General features: G+C 48.1%; 2 protein-coding genes across 2 annotated transcripts in view; both read left to right on the forward strand.

The window, feature by feature from the left end:
• LOC8025801 (uncharacterized protein DDB_G0271670) overlaps nucleotides 1-7800 on the forward strand; it is a 71271-nt gene extending 63471 nt beyond the window's left edge. Inside the window, exons 5-6 of the mRNA XM_042286512.1 lie at nucleotides 6863-7285; nucleotides 7600-7800. Coding sequence (XP_042142446.1) covers nucleotides 6863-7285; nucleotides 7600-7800 — 624 coding nt within the window. The remainder of the gene's footprint in view (nucleotides 1-6862; nucleotides 7286-7599) is intronic.
• Nucleotides 7801-11694: 3894 nt separating this feature from the next.
• On the forward strand, nucleotides 11695-13241 carry LOC121833245 (piggyBac transposable element-derived protein 4-like). The gene has a single exon (XM_042286380.1). The coding sequence runs from the start codon at nucleotides 11820-11822 to the stop codon at nucleotides 13179-13181; it is 1362 nt and encodes a 453-aa protein (XP_042142314.1). The 5' UTR covers nucleotides 11695-11819; the 3' UTR covers nucleotides 13182-13241.
• Nucleotides 13242-13746: the final 505 nt, after the last annotated feature.

The following is a 13746-nucleotide window of genomic DNA, read 5'->3' on the forward strand; positions in this document are numbered from 1 at the left end:
GAGTTTTGAACGCTTGACTACGTCCGTTTTACTGCGTTGCACCATGTTTACATTTCTTTGTGTAACTTCCCCAAAACCGGGGCGTTTAGAAACCACCGCAGAAGTAAATATTAAGTAAATTAAACACAATTTAGGCGTTATTAATGTACAAGGAGGTGCTTTTTAATCGCACGGCTTATGTTAATTTAGGAATGACGTCGAAGGATGGCACACACGTGCGTGACCTCCGTCAAAGCATCTGGACTTCGACTGAATCAACAGTACGTGATGTGATAGTTAAGTAGGCATTAGGCGAGGATATTGGCCCCTTTGCTTGGAAGAATGATACCACACTGAGGTCCAATCTTGTAAGCCGTAGCGACGCGAAAACAGAGGATATATATAGACTACATAGACAGCTTCAGACGTGCAGTTGTTTTTGCACAATAAGTAAGACGAGCATTATAAAATGCAATTGCACAAGCCTAGGGAAAGTGTATGAAAAAGCAAAAAACACTCGCGGAGGCAATCGCTATAAACATAAAATAGAAACATTGATATAACAAGTCGAGAGGGTCGTGCGGAGTTATGGGAAAGTTTTCTGATGCATTTTAGATTCAGACAGGCCTCTTCGTCAAAAAAGAAAAAAAGACAAACATTGCAAAGTTGCTTTTTAGTTATTGTTTCTTTTTTGTTTTGTTGCTTTTGTTGACTGCTGAAAGTTTAGCTTGATAAATTTACTCATTTGGGCTTATTTTTGCATGGAAAGGTTTGACCATTTGTTTACTATAAATATCGTCCAAACGATTCGATCCTGAAACCCATTCCTAGTTTTGGGCTTTGTTGTTCTTTAAGAACACAAGTATTTCCTCTTGCAGAACACGCAGAAACACAAAGTTATTTGCTTCTTTAACTGCAAAAGCATAGTATAAGCCTATTCGAAATCACCCTTATGAAACCGCAAATGTTTCGTTGAAACGTTTGGGTGTTAGAAACTTGGTGGCCCCTATGTTTGTTAACTGCAGTTTATTATTTGCTCTATATGAGTACATCCCAATTAAGATTGGGGGTTTATTAAACTTGAAAATTTGTTTTGAGACTTGTAGTGCTTCGTTTTTATTTTTTTTTTATTACGTTTGATAAACTAGAAACAGTATTGATGGACGAAGAGCGCGTTCGGGTGGGCCAGTATTGAAGAAAGAATAAACATGTAAGACAAAAACAAAACAACTGCATCGTTCAACTTGTAACGGCCATAAAAATTCCAAAAGCGAGCAGCTGAATAAAGAGGCCATGAGGCGATTTTTCTGCTTTCGGTAAATACTACTTAGAACCCCTCCCTAACGTTAATACCCAAATAAACTTCCTTGGTTTTTCTTTTGACTCTATGGGAGTCGCCAAAAAACTTCGAAAAATATGAACATCGTTCATCCCCTCAACTAGGAGCCAGAACAAGCGGCCACGTAGCCTGGTGCCTATCCTATTGCCAACGTTTATCATAGCCACGCGTTGGGGTTGGCAAAGTAGAAAACGCGCGCTAAGCTCCAGACAATGTTAGATGTCGGCTATTCTCGTCACTGCAGTGGTTGGACGCAAACCACCACTTGAGTGTCCGCCGAGGCATATATTGTTACGAGCCGAAGTCGAGAGCTCACGCAGTTTTCGTGTTCAATCCATGAGCTGTTACGCTCGATTGTCATCAAGCGGGTGATTTCGATCCCACAATTCCATCATCAAGCTTTGCGAAGGCAAGACTGAAACAAATATACTCCATTTCACCTTAAGTTGTACCGCAGCGAAGGCTAGAAGCGCGAGCTCATAGCATTGGCAGCTGCCCTTGGTGCACGAGAGCTTGTGCCGCCGAGATGTGCCATAGAGCAAGAAGCTCGCGCTTGTAGCCTTTCCTGCGGTGCAACAGGAGGTGAAACAGAGTATAGACAATTGCAAGCATGACGCCACAAGTGGAGCCCCATGCGTGCAAGCGCGTGCAACGCGCGGGTGAACGTAGCTTTCGCAACCTCGTAATCGCACGGGCGTGCCTGCTCGAGCAGAGACATGGCGGCGGCCAGTCGCCCAGCTTGCAATCGTCGATAGTCACCTTTTATCCTCGTAATTTCACCGCGACAAAGAAGCTTCTGAATCAGTGTTATGTATGACGCAACGGGAGCGGGGTGTGAGCGCGCACGTTCACGAGCAGTGTGCTCGAGCGTGGGTTCCTGACGCCATCGGACGAAAAACATGCCGGGCAGAACGCCGTTCCTCAGTATTAAATGATGGACATATCAACTGGCGACGAGTAAGACGACGGACCTGCTGCCTCGGAAAACATGGCTACCTATGTTTTCCGAGGCAGCCCTTTCCGGAGAACTCCATGAGGAGTTCTCCGGAAAGGGCTGGTGGTCGTGGGCGGAGCGGCTACGATATTACTTCGAAGCAAATAGCATCGGGGACGACCCAAAGAGGCGCGCCGTGCTCCTGACACTGTGTGGTCCGACCACTTTTGACACAGTGAAAGCACTGGTGGCACCAAAGACGCCAAGTGAGTTTTCCTTCGAGGAACTCGTCACCTTGCTCCAAGTTCACTTCGATCCGCGCCCGTCGAAGCTCTTCAGCCGGTGCAAATTTTAACGAAGAGACCAGCTACCGGATGAGACCGTGACTGCACACTAAAAAAACTTGCTGCAGATTGCAATTTTGGAATGGTACAGCCGGCTGCGACCAGCACCTCTACAGCTGACCTGCCAAGCCGTTCGAACGCCGTGGAGTCGGCTGGAACCGCGGCAATTGGTGCGACTACCACCTCGGTCAACGTGACAGTGCTTTCTATCCTGACGTTTCTCAAGGCCTTTGATATAGCCGTACGAGCGGAGAACGCCAAGGACCATCAGCGAAGATCAAGCAAGTCTTCCAGGAAGTCAACAATGCAGAAAATTCACGCCTGACACACCGACGGCACGATGAGGCCACCGTAACATCTTCAACGCCGTACTACCGGTGTGAGGAGCTCCAGAGACCGAGTCCACGCAAGGTCCGCGCATCGCAGTGCAGATACTGCAAGAAGGTGGGTCAGGCTTCTGACAACAGCGCCGTTCACCTGGTTGACCCACAGATAATTTCTGGCTCGGCTGCTCAAGGATCAGGTCAGTTAAGCTCACTGCACGACATCAACTCGTTGAGAGGTGGGCTGACGACAACGGAAAAACTCGCGGTGGGCCTCCATGTGGAAGGTGTCCCTCTTCAATTCAAGGTGGACTCGGGAGCGGCATGCACACTCATCACCGAAGAAACGTTTCGCGCAGCTTGGCCCAGGTAACCGCCCGAGTTCTCATGCGATAACGTCGCCCTGCGCACCTGGTCGGGCGAGGGTCTGGAGTCTCTGGGCACAGTACACGTATGGGTACAGCACAAGAGCTTCAGAGTGAAGTTGCCGCTCCTCGTGATGATGTGTTCTGGATGCAATCTGCTTGGCCGTAATTGGTTTGAGCCTCTTGGTATTGGACTGAGCGGTGTTCATCAAATCTTGCGTGACAAAAGCTTGATCGATGTCATCGAAAAACGCGCTCCAATTTTTGACGGTGGCTTGAACCAGTTCAAGGGTCCGGCCGTGAGTCTGGAGCTGCAAGAAACTACTACGTCCAAGTTTCTAAAAGCACGAACAGTGCCGTTCGCACTGAAGCCAGCGGTTGAAGCAGAATTACAGCGCCTCACGGACCAAGGCGTCCTGGAGCCGACTCAACATTCAGAGTGGGCCAAACCTGTCGTGGTGGTCCCGAAAACGGACGGCACAATTCGACTATGCGGGGACTACCGCTGCACTATCAACACCGTCACACGCAAGGCTGCGTACCCTCCACCAACAATATCAGAGGTACTGGCAAAGCTCCGTGGAGGCAAGATATTCTCCAAGTTAGATCTTGCACAAGCTTACCAGCAACTCAAGGTCACCGAGAGAACTGCTGACATACCAACAATAAACACCATCAAGGGTCTCTATCGGATCGAGCGCTTGCCCTTTGGAGTGTCAGCAGCACCGGCAATTGTTCAGTGGTGCATGGATACCACAATGGCAGGGTTAGCAGGAGTCAGCACCTACCTGGACGATGTCATCGTCTGTGGCTCCACACCGAAGGAGCACGCTCAGCGTCTAGACTCCGTCCTTTCACGGCTTCAAGGAGCCGGCCTGCGACTACAGAAAGCCAAGTGCCGTTTTGGTGTCGCCGAAGTCACCTACCTGGGACACATAATCACCTCAGCGGGGATTCAGGCCACAGAAGACAAGCTGAGGGCAATCAAGGAATTGCCCGAACCGAAATCTAAAGCCACTCTACAGTCATTCCTTGGAATGCTTGCATTTTACGATCGATTCTTGGAAAACAGACCCACGGTGGCTTGTGCACTATACAAGCTGCTGGAAAAGAACGTTCCCTGGAGATGGGAGAAACAGCATGCTGCATGCTGCTTTCAAGAACCTCAAGATGCTGGTACTAGACAAGACAACTCTGGCTCACTACGATGACACAAAGCAGCTTATTTTGTCTTGTGATGCTTCACCGTACGGCGTGGGAGCAGTCCTGGCTCAGGTAGATCAAGAAGGCAGGGAAGCTCCCATCGCGTTCGCATCCAAGACACTGGGCGAGGCCGAGCAGAACTACTCACAATTGGACCGAGAGGGGTTGTCTGTGGTGTTTGGAGTCATACATTTCCACCAATATATCGCTGGACGCAATGTGATTGACACTGATCATCAACCCTTGTTCGGTATCGTAAGTTCCCAGAAGCCTGTGCCCCAGGTTCTCTCCCGAAGAATGCGACGCTGGTGCATTAAGCTATCGGCATACGACTACCATTTGGTCTATAGACCAGGAAAGAAGCACCAGAACGCGGATGCGTTAAGTCGGCTACCCTTGCCCGACAGCGAGGATGAACCGTATCCTCCAAATGATGTGCTCATGATTGAGGCGCCAATGAGTTCACCCCTAACGGCCAACAGGATAGCTCAAATGACGCAAGTAGACCCCGTTCTTTCCCGAGTTTTTCAAGTTGTACAGCGAGGAACTCTCCATCAGATAAACGATGCGATGTTCCTGTCTTTTGAAAAGAAAATTGCGGAGTTGTCGACACAGCGAGGATGTCTGATCTGGGGGTCCAGGGTCGTCATTCCAACCACCGCACGCGCCGAAGCAATGAATCGGCTTCACGCAGGACACAAGGGAATTGTGTTCATGAAGTTGACAGCTCGCAGCCACTTATGGTGGCCAGCCATCGACAAAAAGATTGAATCAACAGTTGGCAAGTGTGCTGCCTGTCAGGAGTGCAGACCGCTTCCTCACAAGGTACCCTTGCCAACGTGGGATCAACCGTCTCAGCCCTGGGATACCATACACCTGGACTGCGCGGGTTCTTTGGAGGGGCAGATGTTTCTCGTCATTATAGACGCATACACCAAGTGGCTTGAAGTGCGCTACATGACATCTGCCACATCCTCATCAGTCATTCGAGAGTTGCGAGCCCTATTTGCAACATTCGGACTACCAAGGAAGGTAGTGTCCGACAATGAATCTGTCTTCATGTCAGGCGTAATGACCGACTTTTATCAGAAAAACGGAATTCAAGCCGTAACCAGTGCTCCCTACTATCCGGCTACAAATGGCAAAGCTGAGCGGATGGTCTACGAACTAAAACAAGGATTGGCAAAGGACAAGAAGGGACTTCTGTCATTGAGAGTGGCGAGACCAATTTACAAGCAACATATAACGGTATCTACTTCAACCGGAAAAAACACCTGCCTTCATGATGTTCGGCCGCGAACTGGCTACAAACTTAAGCAGGCTGATGCCATCCCCAGAACGAGGGCGACAACCGCAAGAAAAGATGCCGGCATCCAAAGCCTTCAAGGAAGGGGAGCCGGTGGTTGTCGTCAACTTCAGGGGAACTCTCAGGTTGACCGACGGCACACTTGTGAAAAGGATTGGCTACTGATCTTAGCTGATAGAAACTGCTTGGCGAAAGATCCGGAGGCACCTCAACCACATACGACGACGTTCATCTTCGTCGACTTCACCCGCTGAGTGGGAAATCGACGGTTCTGACCGTCCTGATGTCTGTCGACGCCCACAAGACGCTCCTCCGCAGGAAGACCCAGCAGCTGGGGATCTCGGATCTGTAGCTACAGAACCACGCAGGATAAATCCACCAAGGACCAGACGTCCCCCAGACCGGTATGGTGACTACGTCTGAGGTTGGAGGGATATTATGTATGATGCAACGGGCGCGGGGTGTGAGCGTGCACCTTCACGAGCAGTGTGCTCGAGCGTGGGTTCCTGACGCCATCGGACGAAAGACCTGCCGGGCAGAACGCCGTTCCTCAGTGTTAAATGATGTCCATATCAATCAGTTGCGGTCTGTGCGAGTATACTTATGTCATACTGGGGCCAGTACTCCTCTGCAAAGTCATGAACATTTCAAGCCGATATCGTTTCATGACCCCTTCAGGAAAATCATGCCCAAAGAAAAAAAATAGAAAAAGCGGGGCGCGAAGAAGGCAATCCAAAAATAAACCGGAGCCAGGATGCCGACGGATCCCCCGGAAAAGAGCATAAGAACGAAGTGCGATTCTAGCGCTGCTGCGGCGTCTGCGTAGAACAAGACGCCACTCTTCAAGAACGCAGACTCGGGAGGTGACGCTCTGGAGAACCCTACCGAAGAGATAGAAGGCGAGTGTAAGACATTCATGCGCAAAAAGAAAGGGAAGTGACTCCGCCTATATTCCGCTCAACCTCAAGAACTTTCGAGAGCCGAAACTCAGAAGAAGTGGCAGTACGAGTACAAGATCCGCCTGACGCGATCTATGGTCTCAATCAAACCGCTTCTATTAAAACTGAAGGTACATCTCCAAGGCACCCAAATAGCCGCTGCATTCTCCATGCACCTCATAGAAAGGGCCAACACAATCTCGGTTCGCACGGACTTGAAAGAATTGGCCGAATCTCCTGAGAAGTTCACGGTGGTCACCATCGAGGAACAAAACATTCCCGTCCAGGTCTTCAGAACTTATGGCGCTACCTGCAGCCATGGTGTTCTCTACAATATATACCCTGTCCAAGAGGACCCTCAAGACGACACACTCAATAAAGAGATTGAGTGCGACAAGATCGACGTCGTTGCGGCTCGTCGGCTGGGAAATCATACTGCAATCCTCCCCTTTGACAGCGAGAAACTTCCAACATCCGTGTCCAAGCCCAAAACGGTTGCATACAGCAACTGCCATCGCAACGGCCACAAGGATGACATCTGCCCTAATGGTGCTGTGAGCCCGCGCTGCGGAAATCAACACCCAGCCCGACCAGCCCTACGGAGGAATCTGCATGCCCAGACTCTTCGCCTTTCTGTCAACAGTGCAAGAAGAAGGGCCAACTTGGGACGGGTTGTCAATGTCCGACATGGCAAGGTATCAAAAAGAAGATGAGAGAGGAAGTTAATAGCTACCGAGAGCAGCACAAGCTCCAGAAACAACAGAAACTGCTTCAACAGCAGCAGCACCAACAGAAGCCGCAGCAACAACAAGCCGAAGCCGAGATCAGGGTAAACAGAGTCCCGGTCTCCTCAAATGTCTCCTTGTAGATCAACAAAGTGAAGCAAGGCACAACGCCGTCAGCGCCATCCAACACGACGGCCGAAATTCAAGAACTCATCATGTTCAACTTCCTGAATGCCAAGCTGGACAGGGTAAACGCAGCCTTCAAGACACAGCAAGAAGAAAACAAGAAACACCAGTCGATCCTGACTAAAGCCAGATCAATATTCAGCCTGCCACTACAATAACATGATAAGGGTTGTTCAGTGAAACTGCCGGTGTGTCGGCCAGCGAGCGGCTGAGCTACGACTGGGACTAATGGGCCTTCCCAACGGGCGCCCGGACGTTCTTTTACTTCAGGAAGCTCACTCCATACAAATCAAGCTTCGGGGGTACTCGTACTACGCGTGCCTTACGATCACAACAGTGAGAGGACAGACAGGCCCATCATCCCCATTCAAATCAGGTTATGCAGCGGCTTACGTCCGCAGTGACTGGCCTCAGCATCAAGTTGAACTCAGGCAGTTTTGCACTGAAAACCAAGAAGTCATCGCGGTGCGAACCCCGGTCCATAAGCACCACCACACCATCTTCGTATCGACCTACTACAGGTTGGCATCAAGGAGGTCGACCGCGGCTGGATCGCCCACCTACACCATCTGCACCCGAGAAAGCAGAAGCTGTATGGCGGAGATTTTAATCTCCCACACACGGCTTGGGGCTACGACTACCAGACGAAAAAGCGGACGCTCTGCTCGGCGAAAGGCAGACATTCCGCCTACATCTCATGAATGAGCAACGCGTCATGACCAGGATGGCAGCGAGAGCAGGGCAGAAGGACACCTCTCCGGACCTGACTTCAACTTCGAACATACTCACGCACCATCACAAATGGAAATGCTTCCCCGACACCTGGGGTAGTGACCACTTCCCGACATTAATATAGTTCTCGCCAACTCGTAAACTGAAGGACGGCATGATAGAGGAGAAGGTGAAATTCATATAGTGGGACGAACTTAGACAACTCCTGACGGGAGGCGACTTCGCAGACTCGGGCTTTGAAGATTTCCTGCACAACACATTCCAAGGAGCCAGTGTCAACATTAGGACGGCTCATGCCAAGGCCAAAAGATCGCCTCCCAAAAGGGAAAGCACAGGGCGTGGTCTACAAGATACCGTGTGCGGAGTGCCCCGCCGCCTACATCGGTGAAACTAAATCTTTTCCCGAACGCATGCGCCAGCACCAGAACGATGTGCGCAATTTCGATCGCGAGCGTAGCGCCGTCGCGGAACATTGTGAGGTGTTTGACTATCGGATCGACTTCGGAAAAGCACACGTGATAGACACGGAGCCACATATTCGAAGACGCCTGTTCTTGGAGTCGTGGCACATCCAGAATACACCGGGGAACATTAACAGGTCCCTCGGGGCCTTACCATCTATTTACATCCATGGCCTGCGTCACGTTCAGAAAACATCACCTCGGTAGAAGAAGAAGGAGAGGTCGAAGCTCGCGCTGTCCAATTCCATTTTTAGTCACCCCTGAAGAAGGAGTCAAGTCGACCCCGAAACGTTGGGAACTGCTGTTTCTAAACTTTTGGTTTGAGTTTTCTTTTTTTCGAACGTTCCAAGGAGCCATCAAATGATCCATCGTCCACGGAGACGCCCCTACACTCAACCTTCATCTTCTCAAGCTCTGTGCTAAGCGGCTTCGGTTGGTACAAAAGTACCGCAAAGGTCGGAGGACCCCTGCAGTCTACCAAGTCGTCACGAGGGCTATGGTGAAGGCTAAAGTGTACGCCAGGACACTACAAAACAACCGATGGCTGGACTTCAGCTCCTCGCTTTCCGATAAATCCTCCGTCAGGAGACTTTGGATAACAACCCGGGCACTTCTTGGGGAAGCGACGACCAAAGGAGGGATCCACACGTTAGCACTCAAAATGGACAAGTCCGATAATGAACTGTCGGATTTGGCTGGCGAAATGTTTTTTCCTCAGCCGGACCTTGACGGCAAGCCATGGGAAGAGATGTACCTAAAATAAATCACAGTCCCGGACAACGGTATGAACCGACCGTTTACGAAAGAGGAACTCGAGTGGGCCATCCACAAGAGCAAATCCCGATCGGCGCCAGGACCAAACAGGATCACCCCGACAATGTTGAAAAATCTACCAGAAGGCGCCAAACTTCAGCTCTTGGAATGAATGAACCATATTTGGAGCCCAGGCAAGCTTCCAGCTCACTGGAAACGTTCCTTCATAATTCCCATTCTCAGGCCAAAGAAGGACAAATGAAACATTGACAATTACAGACCCATCTCGCTGACCTCCTGCGTTTGCAAAACCATGGAAGAGATGGTACTCACTCGTATGAAATGGTTTCTGGAGTCTACCAGCGCCTTTTTTTTTTTCAGTTCAGTTCGTTTATTTACTCCCATCATACATATGGGTGACGGAAACAGGGACAAAAGCTGCAAAAGGTTCAGCGTGACGAAGCCCTGGCTCCCTAACGGCAGATCGGCAGCCAGGAAAAGTCAACACAACATTTTAAAGACGGAGAGAATCAAGCAGTGCCACGCAGGAGAAACATTTTTTAAGTTAGACGTAAACATTTTGCGTATCGTTTTCTTATTAAGTGCATCAAAACAAACATGTTGGTCTTTTAAAAAGTTTACTAGTAGTTTGGCAGTGTATGCTGTACCTTTTGAAGCCCATATTTTGTTCTTGGACGACGTACTCTCAGGGATCCGGCGCTACGTACTCCGTGTACCATATGTAGTCTAGAAAACCGCGGTAATGGGTGGTTAAAACATTCAGGGATGCTGCGTATACTCTCGCAAGTTTATATTTGTAATATTCTTATAGTTTTGTTACTTTGTGCTTATAAAAAAGGGGGTCAATGTGTGTGTAATAAGACGCATTGGCTACGACTCGGATTGCTTTCTTGTGAAATAAAATTAAAAAAAAGTCCATTAAGGTTTGTACTGGTCGTAGTTGCCCACACTGGGTGACAGTAGGATATACGAGAATTGAACAGTGCATTATATATTAGGAGTTTAACATTATATGGTGACATATGGTGAAGTTTATATAGAATGCCTACTGTATCAGAGAGTTTAAGTGCAAGATTTTGAATATAGGAGTCCCATAGCTTATGTTCGTGAAAAATTACACCTTAAGTTTTAACAGTGTGTTCAAACTCACTTTCCGAAGAGTTCAACATTAACATTTCAGTAGCATTGCACACTGTGCCTTTTGATTTAAAGGTAATGGCTTTGGTCTTATTTTCATTTATTTCTAAGGAATTTGAGGCAGTACATGAACTAAGTTTTTCAGACAAAAGTTTGCATCGGCAACTAATATATCAATGTAGTTCCCTGGAGAAAACAAATACTAGTATAGTCGGCATAAATGACAAATGAGGTGTTACCTGCAATAGCGACTATATCATTTATAAACAGATTAAAAAGCAATGGTCCTAAGATACTTCCTTGAGGTACCCCTGTTCGGACTGCTTTCAGAATTGAAGAAAATCCGCTGATTTCAATTGTTTTTATCCAACAGCTTAACTCTTTCAGTACCGCGCCATAGAAAATCGGACACGGAGTTACGATGACTTTCAAAGCGTCTGAAAAAATCAAAATTGGCGCGTCAAGACAGACAGCGCCACCTAGTTTGCTCGTAGACATCTACTTTTTCAGTTTCGGTTTTGGTTTTCATCTTCTGACGTGAGACGGCGCTGTTAAAAACGAAACTTAAACCAAAAGTTACCGCGTAGTCGGGAGCCATGGCGTCAAGTTTGCCGCGCGCACCTCAAAAGCGGAAGGCTGTTGCAAGCACTTCGGCCGCTTTTTCTGCCGATTTTTGTGACTCAAGCAGCAGTGATGACTCCAGTAACGATGCAGGGTCGTCAGATTTTAGTTCTGACAGCGACACTCCAGCTCAAGGTCCGGGAACGTCAACAGGAGCTCGCAGGTGTGTTTCGTTTTAGCTTGCACACTGTATTTATACAAACGCGCGCTTTGTATTTGACGACAGCGTTTTTTCTTGCATGTTTAGAGTCTCAACAACGTACGGCAAGGATACTTTTCCGAATGCGTCGCGCCGTATCCAGTTTTCGCCCAAGAGACAGCCCGGTGTCCATGTTGGCGCAGCACTGCGGAGCGACTCACGGCGCTTCTCAAGAGCACTAGATTTTTTTCTTTTGTTTTTCACTTCCGAGGTGGTAAGGACTTTGTGTGAGAACACAAACAAATATGCTTGGATGCACATTTTGGACCGGCAGACATACGCTCGGCGTGACGGCTCCTGGGAGAAGGTCACACCGCTCGAGATGCTGCAATTTATTGGGATTCTCATCTACATGGGAATGGTTGAAGTTCCGCGACTGCACTTATACTGGAAAACAACAGGAATATTCAGAGGCCTTCTACCACCAAATATTATGCCAAGAAAGCGCTTTTCTGCGCTGCTGGCGTTCTTACACGTATCGGACCCGGAGGACTGTGGAGCTGCAGCTTCTGTCGGCAAAACCTGGAAGGTATACTGGCTGTTGAAGCACATCAATGAAAAATCAGCAAGTTTTTTCCAACCACGGCGTGATCTCTCAGTCGATGAACGCATGGTAAAATCTAAAGCCCGATCAGGAATAAGGCAATACATTCGAGACAAAGTGACGAAGTGGGGATACAAACTCTGGGTGGTGGCAGACTCAAGAACAGGCTACACCCTTCAATTTGTTGTGTACACTGGCAAGCGTGAGACACCAGGACCTCACGGTCTAGCTTTTGACGTAGTCACCAAGCTCTGCACAGAGTACCTTGATCAAGGGTACAAGATTTACATGGACAACTTCTATACATCAACGAAACTTTTCGACCACCTCCTTGCGCGCAAGACGTTTGCATGCGGCACATCTCGCAAAGATCGCCGATGTTTTCCAGCTGAATTGAAAGATGCTAAATGGGAAAGAAGAGCTCAGCGGGGAGATGTTAGATGGATTCGTGAAGGGAACATCCTCTACATGCAGTGGAAAGACAGGCGTGCGGTAAACCTGATGAGCACGATGCATACAGCAAACGAGCATGTTTCGGCCCAACGAAGAGAAAAAAGAGGGGACAAGTGGACTTTGAGGACCATCAAAAAGCCGCTTCTAGTCCACGAATACAACGCTGGAATGTTGGGAGTCGACAAGTCGGACCAAATTATTGGAACATACAACGTCCTGAGGAAATGTGTGCGTTGGTGGAAGACGCTATTTTTCCATTGTGTGGACATTGCATGCGTAAATAGTTTTATACTCTTCCAAGAACACCGCAAAGAGAACCCAGACGTCCCAGAACTTTCCAGAAGTGCCTACTTTGACCAGCTGGCATTTAGAGAAGAGCTAATTCAGCAGATCTTTGAGTACGATGGAGCAGCGCAAAGTGGTACCCCCTTCTCACCTCATGTCCCTGCTTGCCACCAACCAAAAAGAATGGAGAGGAGAAGAAACTGCAAGCTCTGCTATCGAAAGACAAAATCCCAATCCAGAACAAACGTCTTCTGCGCCACATGCGAAATTTATCTTTGCTTCCTACCTTCACGTGACTGCTTTTCTGAGTGGCACAGCCTTCGGAACCGCTAACTTTGCTGGCCACGAAAAATACAGAACACGGCGCACAGAACTGGAAGATATTGAAATGATGGCTAGGGCCACTTGCAACATTTTGTATATTTCAGAATTTCGAAAATAATTTTCTGGCTCAGTACAGCCACTGATTTTTGTTTTGTTTGTACTTTTTTTGTCAACTTTTTGTTCATTTGACAAATAAATTCTCTTCACTGTTTGCACTCATAACACTACAGTTTATTTAACTATGATGCCCAGCTAATAACCTACAGTTTGATAAATAGCAAAGCTTAATGCGGCTAGTAGTCGCAGAGAAAAAAAATATTTTCTAGAAGCACTGAAAATCAGTCATTTTTCCGCGGTAACGAAAGAGTTAAGCAGCTCTCAACTAGTGCAAAAGAAGGCCCTTGAATTACATAAGGTTTAGTTTTTTTTTTTAAATAATTTTATGATTCAGCCGGTCGAAAGCTTTGGAGAAATTTATAAAAATTGCCAACGTCAAAAGTTTGTTTTTAATATTGCCTAGAATAATTTATTTTTGCTGTAGAACAGCTAGTTCTGTGGAGTGACCTTTCCGAAA

This window comes from Ixodes scapularis, unplaced genomic scaffold (genome assembly GCF_016920785.2).
Source record: "Ixodes scapularis isolate PalLabHiFi unplaced genomic scaffold, ASM1692078v2 PGA_scaffold7__128_contigs__length_106722199, whole genome shotgun sequence".
Taxonomy (NCBI): domain Eukaryota; kingdom Metazoa; phylum Arthropoda; class Arachnida; order Ixodida; family Ixodidae; genus Ixodes; species Ixodes scapularis.

Coding starts and splice junctions, on each gene's coding strand:
- LOC121833245 (XM_042286380.1), top strand. CDS start 11,820: ATGCACATTTTGGACCGGCAGACATACGCTCGGCGTGACGGCTCCTGG.